This window comes from Crocodylus siamensis, unplaced genomic scaffold (genome assembly GCF_052110815.1).
Source record: "Crocodylus siamensis isolate JL-2025a unplaced genomic scaffold, ASM5211081v1 HiC_scaffold_429, whole genome shotgun sequence".
Lineage (NCBI taxonomy): Eukaryota > Metazoa > Chordata > Crocodylia > Crocodylidae > Crocodylus > Crocodylus siamensis.
This window is the reverse complement of record NW_028324839.1, coordinates 1,258-24,923: the sequence shown is the minus strand read 5'-3', so window position 1 is coordinate 24,923 and position 23,666 is coordinate 1,258. Positions and strand designations below refer to the sequence as shown.

Below are 23,666 nucleotides of genomic sequence, written 5' to 3'. Positions count from 1 at the left end.
CCGCAGGCGGAAGGACGACGAGTCTTTCTGGAAATCGGCAGAGAACCCGCGCCGGCGTTTCTCGTCCTCCTCGTCCCCTGCCTCGTAGCGGGTCAGCAGGAGGCGAGGGGCTTCGCTTGGGAACTGGACGTACCAGAAGAGGGACGGGGTCACGGCCGCGCTGTAGGTGCAGTTGATGGACACGGCGTCCCCTTCCCGGACAGTCACGGTGCCGGCAGACTGCGAGACCTGGGTTTGCACTCCCCTGCTCTGCAAAAGGAAACCACAGTATAGATTGAGCAGGCCTGGGGTGCTCAGGACAGTTTATTGGGGTCGGCATTTCCTTCAGGCCTTCCCCCCGAAAAATTGCTTCTTTGCTTGTTGTCAAGCTTAAACATAAAGTCAGAGGACAGACGCAAGGAGAGAGGATCCTGGGTCGTTCGCAGTTTGCCTTGTGATTTTCTGTTCTTTGGCTCTCATTTTCGGATCCTGCTCCAGTGTCCCGCACCCCACATACGCCTTCGCCGCGTGGATGTTTAAAGCAGAGCAGAAGAGAGCAAACCTCCGGTACTGCATTATACCATGGAAAATAAAAGCGCGGAATAGAACCGGACTCACTCAAAACACAGACCGCGATCAATAGCGAAGCAGCGCACAGAGCCATTTTCACCGGAGTATTTGGGGGTTTAAACATGCTGTTGAAATCTAGCTTCTCCCGAGCAATCCCCCGCAGAGGAACCGGTGCTCAGTGCGGTGGACTAAAGCCGTCCTGGGGTTTGGTGCCGTGAGCGCCACTGTGACTTCCAGTCGGCTCCTTACCTGCGTGCATGACTTGGGCGGTGTCTCTGCCAGACGAGCAATCGCCCTCGACCTCGCTGTGCCAATCCCCCGGGGAAGGGGCAGGGGCTGGGGCTGGGGCCAACAGCCGAGGGCCAGAGGGCGGCACCCGCGCGGCTGGGGCGACAGCGCCGCCTTGCGGGAGACGCGTGGGCTGGCGGGGCTGGAGAGCCTCTGCCGGAGGGTCGCCTGTCGCTCCTGTCCCTGTTGAAATGGCCCCGGGAACATTGAGGAGGAATTACAGAGGCTCTCGCCCCGCCTCCCTCTCTCTCATTTGGTTTGTTCATTAATAGAGGGAACTGAAGCCTTCTTGGGATGAAGGAACCTCCGGCCGGCAGGCCTGAAGGAAATGCTGGTGAGGAGCACACATGTCGCTTGCTGGAACTCATAACCTCAGACTTTACCAAGCTCGGGGCACTGGTAGGAAGGATCATTTGGGAGGTGAGTCTGATGAGAAAGGGGGTCCAGGAGACTTGGCTGCACTTTACGGATGCTCTTTTAAGGCTGCAGGAGCAAGCTATCCCAATGAGGTAAAAGAATGGGAAGTGCGAGCGGAGGAAATCCCTGAGAGGCAGCCACCTCTTCAAAGGAGTTGAAACTCAGAAAGAAATCCTATAAAAATAGAAGCGTGGCATCTAGCAGTATAAGAGTATGGCAGACTATGGCCTTCAAGAAGAAACTTAGGATGAAAAAAGCTCATTCCCCTGCACTGGTGTACATGGAAACCTCATGAAACACATCGTTTACCCGTACATTACTGCCAAAAGGAGATCTGTCCAGGAATAGAAGTCAGCTCTGAGCTTGCTTAAAAGTAACCAGCACTGCAGGTGATGGAAAAACACTTGGCGCAGGTAGGGTAAGCATACTGATGTGAACCTGGTGTGTGTGGAGCGGGGAGTCTTAAATAATGGGCAGTTGCTCCCCCAGAAGGAAATAGCACCGGACCTAGAGGTATTGCAATACCAGGCATACCAGGATGGGACCAGGAGGGCCAGATCCAGCCCTGACACCCCCGCCCCCTTGATGTCCAAACGGATATATTTGAGATGCAGGAGGAGGTCAGAGCCAAAGACAGACTGTCAACCATGGACCTGCCCCCTGGCAACAGCTGCCAGGCTGTGTGTGAGCAAATCTTCTGAAAGGGCCTACAGAAAGACCACAGGGACTTGAATTGACAAGTAGCTCACTGCGTCCACCCAATGAAGGCTATGAGACACAGCTAAGGGCAGAGAAGCCAACCCTACAGCTCCAGGGAAACCTGCCCCTGGGAAGTAGAAACCACTGACCATCTTCTGTGGTTCTGCCCCTACGAAAATGAGGTGTGGAAGAAAGTAAATGAGCTCTGCCGGGTGATGACAGTGGTCAAAATCATGATCACAGGGGCAGTACTGTAAGAACACCTGACCAAACAACAGTGGTCCCCATCAGTTCATTTTGATCGGTTTGTCTCTGTCAGGAGTGCCCTGTGAAAGAACAGACACTTGCTGATATACTGACACACAAAGCTCTCACTTGAGAACTGTGTTAAAATGGGACCGAGGAAGCACCAGACATATTACCAGAAGACAGTAGAAGAGGATGGTGAAGAGGTGGCAAAGATCATCTAGCAGAGGATACACTGACACAGGCTGTTTAAGGACACCACCCCACAGCCTCGCTCTCTCGCTTGGGGAAGAAAGCAGAGGACGATGAGGAAGAAGTTGAAGACAGCAAAGAAGAAAGCAGATTGGGTGATGAGAGCCTAAACCTGCAATCGGGAAAATTCAGGGTACAGGTTAGAAGGAAATTTCTAACGATGTGGGTGGTCAAGCATTGAAACTGTAATCCCAGAGAAACTCCATCCTTGAAAATTTCCAAAACAGGTTACACAGACACTTGTCTGGGATGTTTCAGTTAGGCTTGATCCCGTCTTGAGCAGGGGGCTAGACTAGATGAACTTGTGAGATCCTTTCCAGCCCTACTTCCTTATGATCCTAAAACTGTCCCCTGCAAAGCTCCCTGACACTTCCTTTAACCCTCGGAGACCGGGGCTTGAGGGAGGCAGGTGCTCCGGGAATCACGTCCCTGTGATCCCTGACTTAATTGCACTGACCTCTAAAGCTGATTCCCATCTTAAATCTTCAGTTTCCAATAAAGATAATCCTGATCGCTAACCCTGACCTATTTTTAGACCCCAATAAACTGCTTCTTATTTTACCATACATTAAACCAGCAATACCCCTTATTAAGAACCGTGATGTAAGGATAACGCCTATGCTTATCCTAAACACCACTGTAACGCCTCGTTCTTGCCAGAACTTGGAAACCCCCCTCTCATTGCCAATTATTAACGTTTTACACTATCCTAACCACAGGCATAAATCCAGATCCAAGTCTGAACCCCCGTTTTATTGGTAACTTGAATCATCATATCCCAGTACTAACCTTAACGAAAACCCTAATCCTCACCCTAATTGTCAAACTTAATCCCGATCGCTCCAGTTCTACCCAGACCCCTGTACCTCACCATGACCATGCGCATTCAGTCTAACTCAACCCCAGCCCTGCCTCTCCCCCCAGATTATGGCCTTAACTCCAGATTTTAAACCTTTCACCCTAACCTGCCCCGGAATGATACAGAACACAGGTTTTTCGGGTCCAGGTGCGGTTCTGACCCCTTTTCTCACGTCCCTCTCCGGAGAGACGCAAGGCCCGGACGCTCCTGCCTTCCTCTGCCGTGGTCGGTGGTTTTTGCACAGCTCCCCCGCCCCACGGTTTCACTGTGTCGCTCACGGCGCAGTAATAGACCGCGGAGTCGCTCGCTTCGCTGGCGCTTTTCTCCAGGTGGAAGGAGGAGGAGGATTTGTCGAGGTCCGCGGAGAACCCGCGCCCGCCTTCCTCCTTCTCCTCTTCCAGGCCTTTGTGCTGGGTCAGCAGGAGGCGGGGGGCGTCGCCCGGGAGCTGCCGGTACCAGAGGAGAAAGGGAGACCCCGAGTCCTTGTAGGTGCAGTTGATAAACACGGGGTGTCCTTCGCGGACGGTAAGGGATCCCTCTGTTTGCCTTACTGACTGCGCAGAGCTCCCTGCTGAAAGGAGAAGACATGAGCTCACTATCCAGGCTGGAGATGGTAAAAATGCCTGAGGGGTCCGGACGCAGCCGGACCCGAGGGACAGGCCCTGTGACTTGCTCGGAAAACCTCAGCTCCAGGTGCCCGGGAACTGGGCTTCCCCATCTTCTCCGAGGCGCAGGCGGTTTAGCCCACCGAGGCGGATTTTCCCGTGTCCTACGAACCTGGGTCAGGGAATATCGAAGCAGCCGGAAGAAATTAGGTACCTAAATCCCCCTCAAACTGGGAGGCGGGCAGCTACTTCCCTCGGGAAACCCTGGTGTGCCCAGACGAGGTGCGTGGGGTGGAGGGTCTTCCCTGACCGGTGAAATGTCACCAGCTCCTTGCTCTCAGGTCCCCCCGGGGGCAGGTCGGAGCCCTGGGCGGAACCCGAGCCCCCCGCTGTGCCCAAACGCCCCGCTCGGCGGGCGCCGGGCCCGGCTAAAGCGCGGCGGAGGTTGCACTCACTGAACGCGAGAAGCGCCACGAGCACGGCGGGGGCGGCGAAAGGCATCTCCAGCAGTCCCGGGACCGCGCTCCCCCTCTTCCCGAATGGCCCCCAAGCAGGAGCCTTTCTTCTCCTCGGTGCAGCTGTCACGAGAAAGCGGGAGGAGCGCTCCCTGTGCCGCGGCGCTCCGGCCGGGCCGTGCTTCCCCCCAGGCAGCGTCTGGCAGGGCCACGGCCTCGTCTGCAGCGGTGACGAACCTCCCTGGGGGTGTCCGACGGGAGGCGCTGGGCAGGGAGCGGTGAAGCGGGTCCACAGCTGCTCTGCATCTGCGCTGCTCGGGGCGAGAGGCACTGCTGGGCTGGGCGGCACCAGAGGACTCGCCTCCCCTCCCCCTCAGTGACGGCTCTTCAGTCTCGGCTCCTGGCCCTTGGTCCGCGGCCGGAGCCCGCTCCGCTACTGGTGCGGCAGCCCCGGGGGAAGGGGCGGAGGCCGGCAGGGACCCGGCTGTGCCGGGAATCGCAGCGATTCATCCCGACACTTTCCAAGGGGGGTTGTTCCTTTCAGCCGAAAGGGCAACGTGCTGATACCGCGGGCAACGGGCCCGCCCGCAGGAGCACTGGCGGTAGCTGCGCAGACTTGAGGAAAGGACGGAGCTGTGTGTCTGCCAGCCCTGTGTGCACCCATCTCTTCACCTAGCTGAGGTGCCCCAGTACAGGGGGCCCGAGGGAAGATGGCTGTCATGCCCATTAGCCTAACTCCCCCCCCGCCTCCGCCTCCACCCCGCAAAAAGGGAAGTCGGCGTCTCCTGCTGTCTGTATCTCCATGGCCCCTCGGAAATTATGGCATATCACGGGGAAGTTAAGTCCTTTCTCGGAGTCTTCCCTTGAACTCTGCTTCGTATTTTTGTCTGAACGGGCTAGTTTCTGTCCCTGACCAATCGCACCGGCTGCCTCATTACTACCCCTCCTCCATGTACTCATTTGCCTTCACTGAATCCACATCTTGGATCGGTCCAGACCAAACCCGTAGGTCCTCTTGCATTAAGCCCCCATCGCTTCCCTCCCTCTCCCCGCAGCCGCCTGCTCCGCCCCCGCCTGTCGCACCGTGTCCCGCACAGCGCAGTAATACGCGGCCGCGTCCCCCCGCCCGGCTCCGCGCAGCTCCAGGGCGCTGGCCCGTCTGCCGGCCGAGATGTGCAGGGCGCCCTCCGGGGCGGGGCCGGATCCGCTGTCGCCGGACACGAGGAACTGGAGTCCGCCGGTCTGGAGCTGCCGCTACCACAATATATTTTCGGTGGAGACGGAGCCGTGGGTGCAGGTGAGGTTGAGCGGAGCTCCCTCCGGCGCCTCGGCCGAGTCCGGCTGCAGGACCTCAGCTCTGGCCGCGGCACCTGGGCAATGAGAAGAGCGCGGGGGAGGTGTTTTTCCCGGAAACTCCCCGAAACCCCGAGGGAGAGGGTCCCTTCCTCAAACCTCCATCACCCGAGTCAGGGGGCGGAGGAGAGGGAGGAAGAGACAGTGAGAGAAACGGCGGGAGTGCGGAGGAGCAGCCGGACAGGACCGGGGGAGGACCCGGGGGTAAGGGGGCCGGAGCGGGCCGGAGCCGGGAACTGAACTCCCCTCACTCGGAGCCGCCAGCAGGAGCAGCGCGGAGCCCGGGGCCGCGCCCATTGCGGGAGGCTCTGCGGGTGTCCGCGCCGCTGCCCCGGGGGAGTCGGGGAGCGGGAGCCTCCGCCCGTCCCTGCAGCTGCGGGCCAAGGAGGGGGCGCTCCGTGGGACGGGCCCAGCCACCCGCTTTTTCCCAGTCTCTGAGGCAAGGAGTCGGTCCCGGGAGCAGCCGCAGAAGCCTCCGTCCCCGGGTCACTTTCTCGGGGCCAGGAGGTGCTCGGCGGAGTCCCGCGAGGCCCCGCAGTCTGCGGTGGGGGGGCGGGGCAGACGTCAGCCCCCGACTCCGGGGCCGGCTTGCGGCGGGCGCTCCGGCCTGGGCTGCGGCGCCCCTGGCGGGCGAGAGCAGAAGTGCCGCGGACCCCGGGCAGCAGGAGCTGCCGGCCCGGGCGGCGGGGCTGCGCCAGACCCTGCCGGAGGGCCGGGGCGGGGGTGACGGGGTTTCGCGGGAAACCGCTGCGATGTAGCGATTTGTTCCTTTCGGAGAGCAGGGCACGTGCCGGGCTGGCGGGCAATGGGTTGCTGCTGCAGGAGCAGTGGTGGGGGCTCCGCCGACAGGAGGAAAGAAGGGAGGTTGCGGATACACGTCTGCCTTTCCTCTGTCCTGCGTCCATCTCTGTGACTGTTTCTCGCTCTCTCCCCGTCAGTCCCTCAGTGTTAATGGCCTCCTTCTATGGCGGCCATTATGGGAAGAGTATGTTTATTGCTAGATTTCCCTTATAACTCTGCGTCCTAGTCGGTCTGCCCGGGAGTGTCTGCTACTCCGCAATCCCATCGGGCACCTGGCTTCAGCATTAACATACTCCCGTGAGGCTTTAAAGGCATTTCGTTGCTCTCCGGTGAAACCAGCTCTTTTCTCCTAAACGATCCGATCCTCAGCCCCTCTCCTACCCACCCGCACCTCTTCCCCTGCTGCCCCGCAATCCCCCCCGCCCCCAAGCGTGTGCTCCTCCCCGGCGCAGGGAGCTCTTGCCCGGGGCAGGCTCGGGCTGTCGCCCCGCGTCTCCCCCCGCGCAGCTACACGCGGCCGCGTCCCCCGCCCGGCTCAGCAACTCCAGGGCGCCGGCCCGTCTGTCGGCGGCGATGTGCAGGGCGCCCTCCGGGCGGAGACGGGGACGGTGCCCTGGTAGCCGGACACGATGGACTGGAGGCCGCGGTGCGGGACCTGCCGGTACCCACATGCGGTGTCATCCGTCTTGACTGAGGAGTGGGCGCAGGTGAGGTGGAGCGGAGCTCCCTCCGGCGCCCCGGCCCAGGGCGGCTGCAGGATCTGAGCTCTGCCCGCGGAACCTGGGAAAGACGGACCGAGGAGGGTGGGTGGAGTGGGCAACTGGCTTGAATTTCCTCGCCTATCCCTGCTCCCCAACTCAACACTTGATCAAGCGATAATCGCCATGGAAAGGTTAGGGGAGAACGAGACAGGGGCCGCAGACGGACAGACGTGCACAGACAGCCCAAGCACCAGAGAGAAACGGAGGGGCTGTGCCTGGGGCGGCCGCAGGCGGGGGCGGGCATGGGGCTGGTGCGCAGCGTCAGAGCGGGCGCGGGCAGTGCGCCCCGACTCGCGCGGAGCCGCCGGCAGCTCCAGGACGGAGCCCGGCGGGGCCCATCGCGCGGGGAGGATCTCGGCGTCTCTGCCCCGAGCGGGACTTCGTCTCGGGTCCCCGCGATGAACGAGAGGGAATGAATCTCCCTCGTCTATCTGCAGCTGCACACCCGGGGCACAGCGGCTGCAGAGGGAGCGGGTTAGCCTGCGGATGTGGGCAGGCGTCAGCTGTCTGCTGCTCCGCTTCTCCGTGCTCAGCTGGACCCGAAAAAGCTCGTGCTGGGTACCAGTGCCCGTCCCGAGTGTGTGGGCGGGCGGATGCGGGAGGAGACCCGAGACCGGGCTCCCCGGGGACCCGCGACCTGCGGGGAGGGGACCGGCGGCATAAACGCTTCTCCAGCTCCCCCGGGGAGTGGGACTCAGAGTGAAATCTCCACAACTGGGTCCCTCCCCGAGCAGCCTTGTGTGAGGACATGGATAAGGACACGAGCGGGGCGACAGAGAAACGGGAGCTGGGCGAGCCAGGGACCACCGACGGCGATGGAGGCTGCGGGCAGCGCGAGAAGAGACGAGGCCGGGCGGCCGGCGGGGCAAGCGGCAGACAACAAGCGCTCGCGGCGCTGTGCGGCGTGGAGACCCCACGGCGGAGGTCCGTGCCCAGACCCGCGTCCCCTCCTCTCCCGGGGCCTCCGTGTTTCGGCTGCCGGACCCGGCGCGGACGCTCGGCCGCGGCTTTGCCTTGTAGCCCCCGGCCGCCATCGCTTTCTCGCCGGCGCCAAGTGCAAATCCGGGAGCGAAGTCGCTGCCGCTCCCAAGAGACACCCGCTGTCCGCCCGCTGCGCGCCTCGGCCTCCCGCCGCCCGGGGACTCCCCCAGCCGCGCCCCGGCCCCGCCCGGGGACATGAGCGGGGCTGGGGCGCGGGAAGGAGCCCGACGTCACGCACCCCGGGCGCTGGGACATGCAGTGACCGCCCGGCAGAGGGGACTCCCGCCCCGCCCCGCCCTCCCCCGGCCACTGCCCGACCTGCAAGGACCTCCCGCGACTCCAGACGCCGGAGCCAGGCCCCAGGGACGCTCTTCCCGAGAGACGAGGGGCAGGTTTTTCACTGCTGCCGGGCGCGGACGACTGAGCAACCGGCAGGGAAGGAGGCGTCCGCTCCGGTTGGGGGAGGCCACATGGGGTTTTCCGGCTTTTAGCGACTTACTGATAGACAAGCTTTGATCCGGGCCAGGGCGACCAGTAGAAACAGGCACAATTTACATCCAGGCCGGACCTGGCCCCACTGGGCACGGTGCGTTTTTGCGCGGCCCCCGCCTCCGCCCGTGTCACTGTGCATGCACCGCACAGACGTACCGGCCGGAGTCCCCCGTCTGGCTCGGGGCCAGGTGCAGGAAGCACTTCTTGCCGTCTTCCCGGCTCTCCCCCGTGAACCGCCCCGCGGTGGCATTCCGGTTGGCGGGAACAGACAGGAGGTGGGTGACCCCCCCCGAGGGGCCCTGCCGGTACCACTGGAAAGTCCGGTAAGTGCTGGAGTAAGTACAGGCCATGGCGGCGCGGTCCCCCTCGCGGGTCACCAGCGCCTCGGGGCTCTGGGCCACTTGGGCGCTGCACCAGGACACTGGAGGGGACCAAAGGGCTGCGGTTAGGGAGAGTGTCCCCCACGCCCGTGTCCATCAGTCCGTCCGTGCTCCCCACTCTTCCCTGAGCCTCCCTCTGCCCCTCCCCACTCATTCAATCTCTGTCCCCCAGACGTCCCTTCGTGCCTCCGAGATGCGGCCCTGCCTGTGCCTGTGGCCTGTCTGCTCGCCGGGCACCAGCCAGCCTCCTCCAGCCTCCCATCGCCCCTTCCCGCTGGCCGCGGCCCCGGCTCTCGCGGATCTCACACGAGGCAGCAGCCGCTCTTCCCCACGGCGCCTCCCTTGCGCGCGAGACGGGGCGAGGCGCGGGGACCCCGGGCGCAGACTCACCGGCGCAGAGCAGGCGGAGCGCGGGCAGCAGCAGCCTCATGGCTCCGGCTCCGGCTCCGCCCGGGTCGGGTCTGCCGCGTCCCGGCCTGGGATGCAGCGGGAAGCCTCTTCCCCGGCTGGGGGACACGTCACGAGCTCACGTGACACCCGCCCGGATCCTGGCTGCAAACCGGCCCCTGCCCCGGTCCTGACCCTTTGCCCATCCAGAGCTCTTCCCCTTGTGCCCCCTCTGCCGCTCCCCGAGGGCCACCGGGGAGTCGGGGGAGCGGAGCTAGGGGAGATCTGTGCCCACGGGCCGGGGAGTGGGGGGGGGGGGGCGGGGTCGAGGGGACCCGGGAGCGGCAGTCTCGCCCAGGCCGGCGTCTCATTGCCAGGACATGCTCGCGGGCTCCTGTCTTCATCACCACCACCCCCTCCCGTATGTCCTTGCTTGTGCTGCGCGGAGCACAGCGGGCCCCCGCTGGGTGGCACAGTGCAGCGGGCCTCGTGTGCGCAGCCACCGGGCTATATGCAGCTCACCCAAATCGACACCACCTCAGAACCTGGATCAATGTTTTTAATGCACGGATGGCTTGAAGCCCGGCAGTACCCTGAGCATATTTGTTCTCAGTCTCTTCTCTCTCTATTTAGACTTGCATTTTGTGAGGCCAGTTGCTGCACATCCCAGAATATGCTCCTCATCTCACAAGAACAGAATTAAGCTCCCCGAATGGAGAGAGAGGAATAAAGTCCCTGGCAGTGGGAAGCTTTGTCTTTTCTTTACACCTGCTGTAAATTATCCATGCCACCATTAGATGTAGAAGTGGAGGGATCAGATCTCCATCTTCTATAAATTAGGCTGGCTCTGTTGGCATCAGTGGACTAGATGCCCAGCTAGTATAAATGTACATCAGTGCAGTGAAGTCAGTGAGGCCAAACTCCCCTTCCCACCCACACTGCTTTGGTGGTGTATTTCACAGTAACTAATGTGCCCTGGATGAAGACATGACTCAAAGATATCTGTGAAGCTGGCGGGTGTCACACTGATGTCATCAGGATTTTGTTGGGTTTTCCACTATGTCCATGCTGGTAAGCCAAATGCTAGGGTGCAATTGTCTGCCATCTCAGCTCAGTCATTGTCTGGTTGTTCCTTGTTTCACTGTTATTGTAATGATCTCCTTTGTTGCCTAGTTGCAAGTTGTATTATCCTAGATTAATTAGGGGCTGCTTTCTAATCAATTCCCCATGGTGCTCATTAAGTGTGATACAGGCAACTGGGGACTCAATTTCTATGCTTCCAAGGAGAATTGTCTGCAATAGAGACCCAGCTCTTTGCAGAGTGGAACTCAGCTGAGACCAGACAGAAGGGATACAGGCCCTGATCTGGTGCTCCTGGGAACCTGCATCCAGGGCAATGAAACTCTAAAGGACCCTGACATGAGGCATGAGTAGCCAGCCCTGTCTGCCTCCACATAACAGAAGCCCTGAGTAAGGTCTTCTGAATGCCCAAGTTCTCCACCATGGCTTCTAGCAGCCCCTGGTGCCCAGTCTCGCTACTAGGGAGTACTAGGCCTCAGGTCTCTGGATGGAAAGGATGGTCTTAGGCCTTGGAGCTTTCCACCATGCTGGCCTCTGCAGCCTTCATGGGACTCTGGCTGGGGGAGGTGTGCTAGACCTACTTGAGGGACATACCCCTTTCTGCATTCTTGCTTCCCTAAGTGTGATCCTTCTCTGAGTCATGGCAGGTCCCCATACTATGGTGTGTAGCTAGGTGGCATGATGCCATGGGGATTCTCCTATTTTGTGGGTTAGACAAACACCGACCCCTTCCCAGTAGGGGCCAAGCTATCTTTTCCCTGAGAACTAGCATCAGTATCATCACCAGACTAAGCACCTATTGTTTTGATTCCTCAAATTCACTATTAAGCTTGCATTGGATACAGGAATCTTTACTATCATGAAGCTATATTGTGCAATGTCAAATAGCCAGCATGCCATTCCAGACCTAATTTGGCTTCAGCATGGGGCAAATCAATTTTAAGCAGCTCAAAGGTGCATTAAGGCTTGTTTACCTAACATTTCTCAAGCAGCTGACATTTTGGAATGAAAGCCTTCACAAACTTCAAAGGCCAGTTAAACTATTAAATTTCAGTCTTTCAATTTAAAAATAAATGCAACAGGGTGTTTCTTCATGAAGCAGTTTCTTAATTTGATAAGCACGGTTAAAATGTCAACATGGAATTGCCCCTTGCTCTGTTGAACCACTGGTTTAATGTGTATACAGCTGCACTTGAATCAACTGTACAAGATTAGCAGCAGCGTGAATCATCACTGCTCCCTGAACCAGATCAGAAGGTGGTGTGAACTGGCTTTACTCCACTGCACCTACATGAACGGGTCCACAAGAATGCACATCATCTGGAATTCTGCTGACAATCTAAGTGGGGGATTATACCCAGGAGTAGAGAGCAGTGGGAGGGAGCAGAAGGGAGAGACAGAGAGGGAGTGGAGTCTTATCAGCTCTGGTTCTCTGCATTCAGGTGTTAGCTGCCACTGCTGCAACTACCACTGTAGTAGTGTGGGCTTGAGCTGCTGTAGCTGGGGAACAGTCTGGCTGCAAGCCCAACAGCCCTGTGGAACTGTCCCTGCTACCCCACTTCCTTCCCCTGTACCCAAGATATACTGCTGGGTGCCGGACTGTGTCTGCTGTGGCAAAGACCACCCTACAGAGTGGGTCGGGGGAAGCACCATTCCTCTCAGCACCCAGAAACACCACCATGTGTGGGACTGCACCTACCAGCTCCTATGACCAGGTGGCATAAGATTGCTCCTGCCATGGCCAAGGCTTCTGGAGGAGGTCCCGTTCTCACATTCTCTTCAACTTGGTGCCTAGGCCTGATGCCCTGCTCACTCACTCCCCTTTAGTTACACTACTGGTACATGGCTGCTGCATGTGCATGCATGCATGTATCTGGAACAGATACACAGAGCGAGGAATAATCTATGTGTAGTTAGGTTCTCACTGGCTTTGGAGATTTAAAAAAAAAACTTATATAGCCACATAGACTGGAATTTTCAAGTTTGAGTAATGGATTTGGATTTCAGCTGCTACTAAATACAACAGGAGATTGGCATTTAACCCCTCCTTCCTGTTGGAGGCTTTGTAAACTCTGTCATAAAAACCATTCATCACCCTTTTAATGCATATTATCAGCGTTATTGCTATCCATTAAAAATGCATGTTAAGAAGGAAATAAATTTTACCTGCCCCTCTGTGTCTCTGTTTTGTGATTCTCTCTTGTTCCCTAAGTTTGATTTTTCAGTTGCAGCCAGACTTTTCCTTTTTGAGAAGATGCAAGTAGTAGTCTTGTGAAGTCACTGCCATTTCTATATCCCCATCAACTCTTTCAGATACATTCATGCACACACATGCCTTGTTTGGGAGTGATTTGTATACAGAGATACACAGACAGGGAAGAATCTGGGGAAGAATTCATTCTTAAGACACCCAGATGGATGCTAAAACAAATATACCCACCCACTTCTGCAGAGGAAGAAACAGGTATAAGGAGATACAGCCATATGAGTATGGGCAGAAATTGTGTGTGACATTGCCAGTAAAATAGAACCTAGGAGCCCCATCTTTTGACTCACTGCACTTTAATGCACTAGATGCTATGCCCTTCCCACTGGTGGGACAGAACCCAGAAGGCCTGCCGCCATTGCTAACATAGACCTGCGGCAGTATCTAGGTGTCTTCGATATCAGCTGTTTTCCACTGTCCTCCAACTGAATGTAGCTCTAACATAGACTTCTAGGATCCTGATGCCTACTTGGAACATCTGCTCAGTCTCTAATCCTCAGGAAGCTTCTGCTGAGAGGGGAATAGTCACTGACAAGAAATTACAAGCCTTCTACTCCCAAGTTTTATCAGGGCAGCTTTCATCTCCTTATTCCTTAGTGTGTAGACAACAGGGTTGAGGAGTGGAGTCACTGTGGTGTAGAAGATGGCCACAATCCCATCCAGTGGATGCCGGGACCCTGGCCTTAGGTAGATAAAGACCAAAGGCACATAGTAAGTCACAACCACAGTGATGTGAGCTGCACAGGTGGAGAAGGCCCGGTGTCGGCCCTCAGCAGAGCGGATCTTCAGGATAGCTGAGATTATGTACACGTAGGACATCAGGATCAACAGGAGACAGGTCATAGCTAGGAAGCCAATGTCCACAAATGTCACCATCTCATTGAAAGCAGTGTCCTTACAGGCCAGTCTCAGCACATCTGGGATATCACAGAAGATGTAGCCTACCCGGCTTCCCCGGGTATAGGGCAAGTGGAAGGTAAGTGTGGTTTGTATGGCTGAATGCAGGGAGCCACCCAGCCAGGTTCCTATGGCCAGCACCAGGCAGGCACGGTGGTTCATGATGGTGCCATAGCTCAGTGGCTTGCAGATGGCCAGGAAACGGTCGTAGGCCATGACTGTATAGAGGAAGCACTCTGTGCATCCCAGAAAATGGAAGAAGAAGAGCTGGGCCACACAGCCACCGAAGGAAATAGCCTTGCCACCCTCCAAAAAGCCAGAAATCACCTTGGGCACCACCACAGAGGAGACTGTCATGTCCAGGAAGGACAAGTGGCAGAGGAACCAGTACATGGGCTTGTGCAGCCGTGATTCATTGACCACTGTCAGGAGAATGAGAAGGTTCCCACCCAGTGTCAGCAAGTAGATGAGGAGGAAGAAGAAGAACAAGGGCAGCTGCAGCTCTGGTGGGTATGGGAACCCCACAAGGACGAAGTGGGTCACCTTGGATACATTGGTGCACTCCATTCCCTCTGCAGTTGCCCCTGTGGGTGAACTTGGGGAGTGCTTTCCAATGACGAGCAGAGACATTATCTGTTCTCTCCCCCACTATGTTGGAGATAAAATTTATTCATATGCCTACAATGCAACCTCTATCCCAAACCCACTACATTATGCTGCCATCCCAAAGGAGTGAATGGAACCACAGGCTCCAAGCCCTCCTACTCTAACTGATTTCACCCGATTTTCTGTACTTCTGTGAAAAGAAAATCCAGGAACTCTGACTTCCAAACTTTCTGCTCTAGGCCATTAATCCCTAGATTTTCCATAGGGGTCCTTTGGAGCATTTTGTGTGTCCTGACAACTGTTCATGTAGGATTTCAGCTTGTGCACAGTTCTCATGCTGGCATTCGTCCAGGGTTCTGAATTCCAAGTACACCAAAAGATTGCGAGGGGAGCAACCCTCCTTCTTCAGGATGTATTGCAACCTCCAAGTGAGGGGGGTTGAATCAAATTCATCCCCTGGACCTTTCATATCATAACCATCAGCTGTCAAGTGCCTTGAACTTTTCACTCGGGAGCAGTCAGTAATGAGCTTGAAGCAGCAATTCCCCAGGATGAGTAGTTGCTTTTGAAAATGCATAAGTCAGATGGCAAAACATGTCCTCAGCTGCTGTGAACACTTACATCTTCTGCAGTTGGTGGAACAAAACGATTTGGATATAGCCTCCATGGAGAACAATGACAAAGTATAAAACAGTGAAGGGCACGGGCCAGTCTGAAGGCTGCGCGACTGCTGATGTTCTTGGAATCCAGCCCTGTGTGTCTGGGGCAGGACTGGTTGCAGGCAGCGTTACCACATGTTCTCTGATGCTCTCTGTGCTGTCCCTTTGGATTTCTCAGGCTGAGGATTTCACAGAGATGATGGCTTTTTTCCCTACAAACCAGGACTGAGAGAGAATGTCCCTTAGGGCAGGCTGCACTTCAGGGGTCCTTCTACTCTCCTCTGTAGCGATGGGCACTGCTTGTTGACAAAGATAGAAGACTGGGTAGGAGGGAGGTTTGGGCAGATCCTGCCTGGAAGTTTCTCTCATTCTCTGTGTTGTCTCCTGTCTGTGTTTAATCGCTCCTTCAAGTCTTCCATGTCCTCTATGTTTCTAAGTTCTTATAGCCCTAACTGTGTACCCCTGTGTTTTTTATCTCCTCCAGGGTCATTCCTTGTTGCACTGAATAAGACTATTGAGACCAGATGTTTATTTCTTCAGTTGTTTTCCTTCCAGTCCATAAGGATGGATTCCCATGGGCCACCTCCAGTGGGTATTGTTTGAAAAGTTGTTGTTTTGAACTAAGAGAAGGACATAGGGTGCTTGTCTGGTAGCCATGGGAGGTGGTGGGGCCAATTAGGCTGACCCTACATGGTATTGCAGGGAGCACAGTGGGTGACCCACTAAGAAATGTCTTTCTCTCTGGGTCAGTTCTGGCTTCAGCATGGTAAGACAGAGGAAGACATTGCAAGTGAGAATTAGAGAACATTAGGAGGCAGTCTTGTATTGGAGTCAATATTGACCGCAGTGTACTAGCACAGTGCCAGGGGCTACAGGGATGCAGGGAGCAGGATGAGTGAGCCAGTAGGGGGTGTTGCCTACATGCCATCACTGCCCCAAGGAAGTGCCAGAGGGTTTCTGTGCTGCAGGAACTGGGGTGTCTGCAGGACGACAGCGGAGCTTGGAGCTATCCAATGTCCTGAGTTCAACCAAGGCAGGCAGAGCAGACAAAGGAATTTCTTTGCTTAACCACAGCATCCACTGCTCCATGATTCCCTGCATTGTCTTTTAAAAATTTGGCTGCCTGTTTGGGGTGTTGCAGAAGTTAAATAACGCCATCATTTTTTTTTCCATGCTACTCATAGTCCAGTGTATTTAGATTGAAGCCAAGACCCCTTTCCCCTCTGCTACTTGAAGGTGGTGGCTTTGGTCTCCCCTAAAGAAGGAGAGCAGGGAATGATAATCATTTTCAAAGTTACAAATGCCAGGTTGGAAGATCAGAGCTCATGAGTGGAGAGAGGGACACATTTTCCTCCTCATCTATTACCATATTTTATTGCATACCAAATGCCACCCTCGCCTCAAATTAAACAAACACCTTGTTTTTGGAAGTCAGAATGTGTGTGTGTGGGGGGGTGTCTCAGAGTTGTGGTCTACTGTAAGTCCTCCTGGAAATATAGTGTGTCCAGGCAGCATGGCATCCTAGGACACAGTCTGGGTGAGGTAGCAGGGACTTCCTGGTGCAGAAATAAGACTAGGTCCCAGATCCTTACATGGACAGTTGTAAGACTGTAGCTTCTTTCCTATAACTAGTTATTTATGAAAGTTCCTGTAAATAACAAAGAGTGTTTCCACACCACAAGCCTCATCAAGATCCTACAGACTACATGCAGCATCTCTCTCACTCACAGCCCATTCAGTGGCTCTTCAGCTGAAAGCTACTGTCTCACTACTGGTTGTGGGAAGTTTAATGCTGGACTTCATCCCTGCTATTGACAGCTCTAGGGAGAAGTGGGAGCCATCATGGCTGCTTCCTCTAATCAGTGCTAACCTTGTGGACCTGTGGGTCAGATGAGTGGCATGGAGTCAGTCCATGGGCCTGATCCCACATTGCCCCAATCCAGCTGCTCTCTGTCTGCTGCTCTGATATGGCTATGTGCCAAACCAAGCTGCCCTCTTGCTGCGCACTGCCAGCACTGGCTCCACATTCTCCTGATGTGACCGTATAATGTGTGCCACACTGATCTAGCCAGGTGTTACCCACCTGTCGGATTCAGCTACATGCCACCTGCCACCTCAATCCAGCTCTGCACCTTCCTGTTTTGGCTGTCCACTGACCACATGCTGGATCCAGCTGTAAACTGGCACAAGCTGTCACGCAAGGCCAGGTTATCCAGGGCATGGGCCTCCTTAAAGGTGCTGCTTACTTCTTCAGGAGTCTTATGGGCTAGCCCTGGAACTTGAACTTTCCTTTTCTGAGTTTTTGGGCTGGGAGGCCTGTTTGTAGATGCTGAAGTGGAACCGCATCCACCCAACTGCCTCAGAGCTGATGACCAGCATCTTCTGGAGGTTTTTTTGGATTTCCTGGTGAGGAGGACTACCTCATTAGCATAGGGTAGGATGTTCAGCTTACATCTGTAGACACTGAGCCTTCCTGGGCCCCTCACAGATTCTCAGCGGAGGAGCTCCATGGACAGGTTAAAGGTGATTGGTTTGAGTGAGTAGCCTTCCTTCAACCAAGCCCAGATGGGAATGCCCTGGAGTCTGCCCTCTGACAGGTGGATGGTGGTGGTGCAGCCATCATAGAGCTCCTGGACATCCAAGATATCCCCAGATTAGGCTTATTACAGCCCCTGGTGTGAAGGGAATATTAAAAACAAACAAATAAGCAAACAAACAAACAGTAAAAAGAAAGTAATTAAGGGCAAGATTCTCAGAAGGTTCAAACTGGCCCCTCTTTCCTGAAGTCATGACCTACATCCCAAGTCCTCTCTGCTGTAAATTAATGAAACCAGGTTTGAGCTTATCGGGCAGGTTCCTAGCTGATGCAAAGCAGTGTAGCTGTGCTGAAGTCAGTGGTGCAGAACCCCAGTGTCACATGGCACTAAGGTGTGCCTGCTCCTTTAAGGGCAGAAATTGCCTAGAGAGAGGGTCCTAGGAGCCAGACAGAGCCCCCACAGGTGCGGGTTGCCATGGCAGCAGGCTAATGAGAGAATTAGCTAGCACCTGCATCTGGTCAGCTGACTGGAAGGCCTTGGTCACATATAAGCCCCAGGGCTAGGGCTGGAGGCTGTTAGTTCTCCAGCAGCTTCCAGGGGAAGGACCTCTTGCACAAGAACTGCCCGGAGATGCTGTGGCTGCCTGATATGCTCCTTCCAGAACTAATGGGGCTCCAGGAGCTCATCAGGTACCCTGGGCTGTGAGGCAGTTAATGCTCAGGGAGAAGTTTGCCTCTTTTAAAGACACAGAGTGTGTGGTGGGCCAGTAGGGGGCACTCCTGCATTGAGACACCCACCTCCCTGTGCCTGACCAGCTTCCAGACTCCGAGTGCCTCCCTAGGGGTGCCTCGTGTCCGGCTGACCCCCTTCCTGCAGCACACTCGGTAGCCTGGGGGTAACGTAAGCTGCCACCACCCAGAGAAATTACTCTCTCGGCCCTGTGTCCTCCGGGAGACACAGGCCTAATAGTCCTATGGGTACTCGACCCAGTACAGGCACTTGGGGCACTTCCCCAAATCGGGGGCCAAAAAGGAAAGTCTCCCTTAGTCCGCAGACCTAAGAGGCCTCTTAGGCATAATTTAGACCCACCCCTCAATAAGTCTCCTACACCGGTCACAAAGGAGAACTTTATTGATTACAGGGGTAGGGTGAAAATAGGGTACAGGACAGAGCAATATCATAGAAATCCCATAGAGCAAAACAGTCTGGCTGAGGTAGCCTTTTGATCATGCATCTGAGCTACTGCCAGCTAGATATCTAATCAGATCTTGAGTAGCTTACTCATAAGCATCATCCAGAGGCTGCTGGAGATTCCGTCTGGAGGCAGGCTGTTCCTAGCTCATGAGTTATGGGGGAGAGAGCTAGTTTCAGATGGTAAAGCTCCTCTCTAAGTCTGAGTCCCCTGCATGGCTGCTGCTCCCTCCTCCTGGGTAGTCTTAACCTATGTAGCCCCTGTGACCTCATTCACCTGGTCCAGTGGAAGCCAGCTCCGGCTGGCTGTCAGCCAACCAATTTGAAATACATCACTAGTTGCTGGGCAGACCCTAGCCCACCGGATAGAAGCCCCTCACCCAGGTAGCTAATACCAGTTCTGTATCAGCTCCCAGGTGGTATTTACCCATGACACAGAAAGCACTGAACGTGTGCTGCTCTGCATCTCATTTCCCACCCTCATCCCATCTCGCTGCCTGCCTAGCAAAGCCCAATCCTTCCCTCCATCTCCCTTCCGCCCTATGGAGTGACAGGTATTAACAGAGAACCCACAAATTGGGGAGGTGCAGAGGGGATGCAAGGACAGCACATGGATGAGCAAAGAGTCAAAAGAGGACATGCTCAAGGTGGAGAGTAGCTCAGGCACTACTAGAATTAGTAACAGGTAACTATTTGTGATACATGTGGTAGGAGACCAGCAAAGCTGTTTGCCTGTTTTGGTAGGTCAGGAAGTATAAAAGAGGTACAGGGCTAAAATCAATGGGCCAGAGCTAAAAAATGATGGTGCAGGGCACAGCAGATGGTCCAAGGCAACAAAACCCCAGTGATGCAGTTCATCTTAGGGGGGCTCCCAAACAATGGGAACTCCCTACCCTCTTCTTTCTCTTCCTGCTCATCTATCTGCTCACCCTACTAGGGAACCTCCTCATCCTGGTCACCATCCTCTGTGACCCACATTTCCACAACTTGCCCATGTATTTCTTCCTTGCCCACCTCTCCTTCCTTGATGCCTGCCTTTCCTCTGTCACCACCCCCAAAGTACTAGTGGGCTTAGTGTGCCCTGGACAGAGGACCATCTCTTTTGGAGGTTGTGCAGTGCAGCTCTATGTTTTCCATTTCCTGGCCAGAACTGAGTGCTTTCTCTACACTGTGATGGCTTATGACCGCTTCCTGGCTGTGTTCCACCCGCTGAGCTACACCACAGTGATGAACAGGAGGGTTTGCATGGGGCTAGTAGGCAGCACATGGCTCACCGACTCTCTTCATGCTACCATCCATGCCACCCTCACTTTTTGCCTGCACTATTGTGGCCCCCCCCAAGGCAGATTACTTCTCCTGTGACATTCCTGCTGTGCTGAAGCTGGCCTGTGCTGACATGGCTACCATGTCTCCTATACCTATATCATTTCTGCCATCCTGAAAATCTGCACAGCAGAGGGGAGGCAGCAGGCTTTCTCCACCTGCAGTCCCCATCTCACTGTCGTGCTTCTGTTCTATGTACCAGTGTTGTTCAAATATGTGAGACCTACTTCAAATCAGGCCTCTGATGGGAAGACGGCTGTGTTCTACACCATGTGCACACCTGTGCTGAACCCCTTCATATATACACTGAGGAACAAAGAGGTGAAAAGGGCTCTGAGAAAACTGACTTGTGGACAATCACTTTCTGTGGACACATACAAATCATACATCTCCCATGTCTGTCCAATTACCATGGACCCCTTTTTAAGACCCCAGTCAAACTATTTAGCTATCTCTGAGCCATTTCATGTTTGTCTACTTCAACACCATTTATGGCATAACCAGAACTTCTTCTGTGTCATTTTCTTCAGGTGAAAAAGGGTATGATTGCTTTTCAGCATGGTATGCTAGTTATAACTAGGGACCTATTCGCATTGCAGTTTTGTGGAAATCATGAAATCTGACATTAGTTGTAAAATCAGGCAATGCTTTCAAAATGCATGAAAAAAGAAAAAAATACTGAAAATAAAATGCTGGCTCTCCAGTGGGAGCCACCAGTCTTCATGGCCACTGTGGTCTTCCAGGCAGTCCATCAGGGGAGGTGCAGGGAGGAAACCTACTGGCACAAAAGGGAGCCCAAGGTGACTGCTGACCCATCCCTCACCACTGATTAGCTAAGAGGACTGCCTGTCCCCCTCCCTCCACCAGTTGGCAGCAAGAGTCCCAGCCGCATGACAGGCAGACCTCACAACCAATCAGTGGTGAGGAGCGGGATTACCAAGGCCCCTCAGCCAATCAGAGGCATGAGGGGAGGCACCTTGATAAACCCATGAAAATGGAGGCTGCCCATGTAATCAGCCACCTGCTTCCTTGATTTGGGTAGAGCCTTACTATTTGTATCAGCTAATGCACTCACAGCCTGGTAGCTATCGCTTCAGCAGCTGTCTCTGGCTATGGAGGTATGTTGTAAAGGCCCATGAGCCAATATATGAGGTCCACCACAATGAGCACCAGGAAAACAGAATTAAGGGACCCTGCTGTCTATTATTGCCTTGCCCATACACTTTCATAATAAATAGACTCATAGGGTGTTAGATCAAAGAAAACAATTAGATTATTCGGGGTCTACCCAAATTGAGGAGGCAGGCAGCAATGCCAGACTTTGTGATTTCCATGAAATCTGTGAAATCATGATTTGAGTAGGTCTCTCCAGATTACCTATGTCAGGCATCAGGGAGTCAGCCGACCAGTAAATTAGTTCCGCTCATTTACATGCATGAGCATGGCTGTGTGCTTATAGACAGCAGCTCTTTCAGTGAGCAGCAGGATACTTAACAGGATAGATACCTCTGTATAAATTCTTGGGCTGCTGATGTCTTCTTCCTGCCTGTTTGTTTCTCATTTTGTTAGTCCCATTTATTGGCGTCCTGGCTTAATCCTTGTTCCCTGTTCATGCCTCCCAACCCTGTTGCCCAGGCTTGCCAGCTCTTTACTGAAACCCCTTGTCTTAAGACACCTTTTCTTGGCTTTAGTGTGCAATTGCCTGACCCAGAAGTAGTAAGATTATGTAATTTCTGGCCTAAATCCCAGCTGAAGTCAAACTGCAAAATCAAGTCCACACCCACACACAGTGATCTGGCCCATTGGTTCAATGGAGCTGTAGCCAATGTAAAATTGCTGGGTGTCATGATGTGGGGTCCTTGGGGACAGCCATGATGTCCCTAGAGCTCTGTGACCGCGCTGACTCCGCCCTATGGGCACCTTCTAATCTCTTCTGCCACGTCTTGATGGTATAAATAAAAATCTGTTGTCTAATCCAGCAGTGCCCAGCCTGGTGGCACTGTGGGTCAGATTAGTGGCATGGTCTTGGTACATAGGCCAGATCCTGTGAGTGGTCTGTTTGTGGGTCTGATCTCATGTTTCCCCAATCCAGTTCTCCCTTGTCTTCTGCCCTGGTATGCCTGTGTGCCAAAACAATCTGGCCTCATGCTTCCCACTGCTGCAACTGGCTGCACATTGTCCTGATTTGACCTAATGATGCCTGCCACCCTGATTTAGCCACGAGTTATCTCCTGCCACATTGAGCTGCATGACACCTGCCACCCAAATCTGGTCCTGTGCCTTCCCAATGAGGCTGTGCACTGCCCATGTTTTATATCTGGCAGCAAGATAGAATAATCTGGCATGGAGGGCCAGGTTATCCACAGGTATGGAAATCTGACAACAGAGAAATATAAATTAATGCTGCTACCACTCACTCACCACCACATACCTAGTCCCTTGGAGAGCCCCATGTAACAGTGATTATAGGTCTGTGGGCTAGATCTGGCCTTTTGGCAGGAGATTGAGCACCCCTGCTTTAGTCCATCCTGCTTTTATTCCAGGAAAGAAAAATCAGCTTCCTCTCTTAAGATACACCCCAATTTCAGAAGGCTGATTCTATGACAAGAGTTGGATGTGGTATGCAAGTAAATATGGTGTTTACATTATTAGCATCATTAATAGTATTATGTGTATTTGCTTGAGGCTTGTGTCCAGAATCTCCAGTCCTGGATTTAGACAACATGGTGCAGGGTGCTGTACAAACACAGGACTGGTCTCCAAGTGTGGTTGCAATACCCACTAGAGGCAGAACTACCTATTTCCCTATGATCTTCAGGGTAATTTCCTCATGGTCCCACCTGCCAAACCTTCATGGAAACAGTATTTTTCATTGTGAAGCCATTTGTGCCCTTGGATCTATATGTAGCCTATGTGGTTCAGCCCTATTGGCCCTACCCATGCCCTCACGTACTAACTCACATTAGGTCATTAATCTTGGCCTCCAGCCACCCCCATAGCAGCACTCAGGGTTGGATCCAGGACTTGGTAAAGGGAGTGCAGGAGCAGCCTCCCCCATTGAAGGGGTGCCTGCAGACCTATTCCGAGCCTCCTCCCTTTCAAATGATAGGGACACACCCCACCACAGCAGCCTATGGGAATTTTTTAAAAGTCCCCAAACATTTAAGAATCCCCACCTTCCCTTCTGTACTCAGAGGCACTTCCCCTCCCCTCCTCTCTTCTCCCCTCCTGGTGTTATTGCTTTCCTCACTGTCCCGGGCATGAAAGTTTCTACTCCACTCTTGCCTGCTCCAGCTGGTGTGCATGTGAGCTGGGAACAGGGTCAACTGTAGCAGTGAGAGGGGTGGGGGAGGGGGTTGTATCCCCAACCCTGCCTGGTCTCTAGGGACTAGGCACAAGAAAGTGACAGCCCCTGCCCACAGCCTCTTCTGCTTTCACTGCTTCCAGCTGACCCTAACCCAGGAGACATTTTAAAGTTTTATCCTACCCCAGGTGAGGGGAAAGCAGCAGCAGCAGTAGGGTAGGAGGCAGGTAGGGGAGGGACAGGCATGTGCCTGAGCATGAAAGGAAAGGAGGAAGGTT

The 23,666-nt window shown here is 54.6% G+C and overlaps 2 protein-coding genes and 1 gene segment (V, D, J or C); 1 reads left to right on the top strand and 2 right to left on the bottom strand.

The window, feature by feature from the left end:
• Positions 1-8,886: 8,886 nt before the first annotated feature.
• Positions 8,887-9,568, bottom strand: LOC149851702 (T cell receptor alpha variable 21-like). The segment is given in 2 exon segments: positions 8,887-9,179; positions 9,529-9,568. Coding segments are annotated over 2 exon segments (333 nt in total).
• A 3,828-nt stretch (positions 9,569-13,396) lies between these two features.
• LOC149851701 (olfactory receptor 10G6-like) lies at positions 13,397-14,335 on the bottom strand. The gene has a single exon (XM_090030478.1). It carries the CDS (start codon positions 14,333-14,335, stop codon positions 13,397-13,399), a length of 939 nt encoding a protein of 312 aa, XP_089886604.1.
• Positions 14,336-19,559: 5,224 nt separating this feature from the next.
• Positions 19,560-20,480, top strand: LOC149851700 (olfactory receptor 10S1-like; the record flags this gene model as incomplete). The annotated part of the gene is given in 3 exon segments (XM_090030477.1): positions 19,560-20,093; positions 20,095-20,164; positions 20,167-20,480. Coding segments are annotated over 3 exon segments (918 nt in total), but the record flags the coding sequence as incomplete, so codon positions are not given.
• Between the last annotated feature and the right edge of the window lie 3,186 nt (positions 20,481-23,666).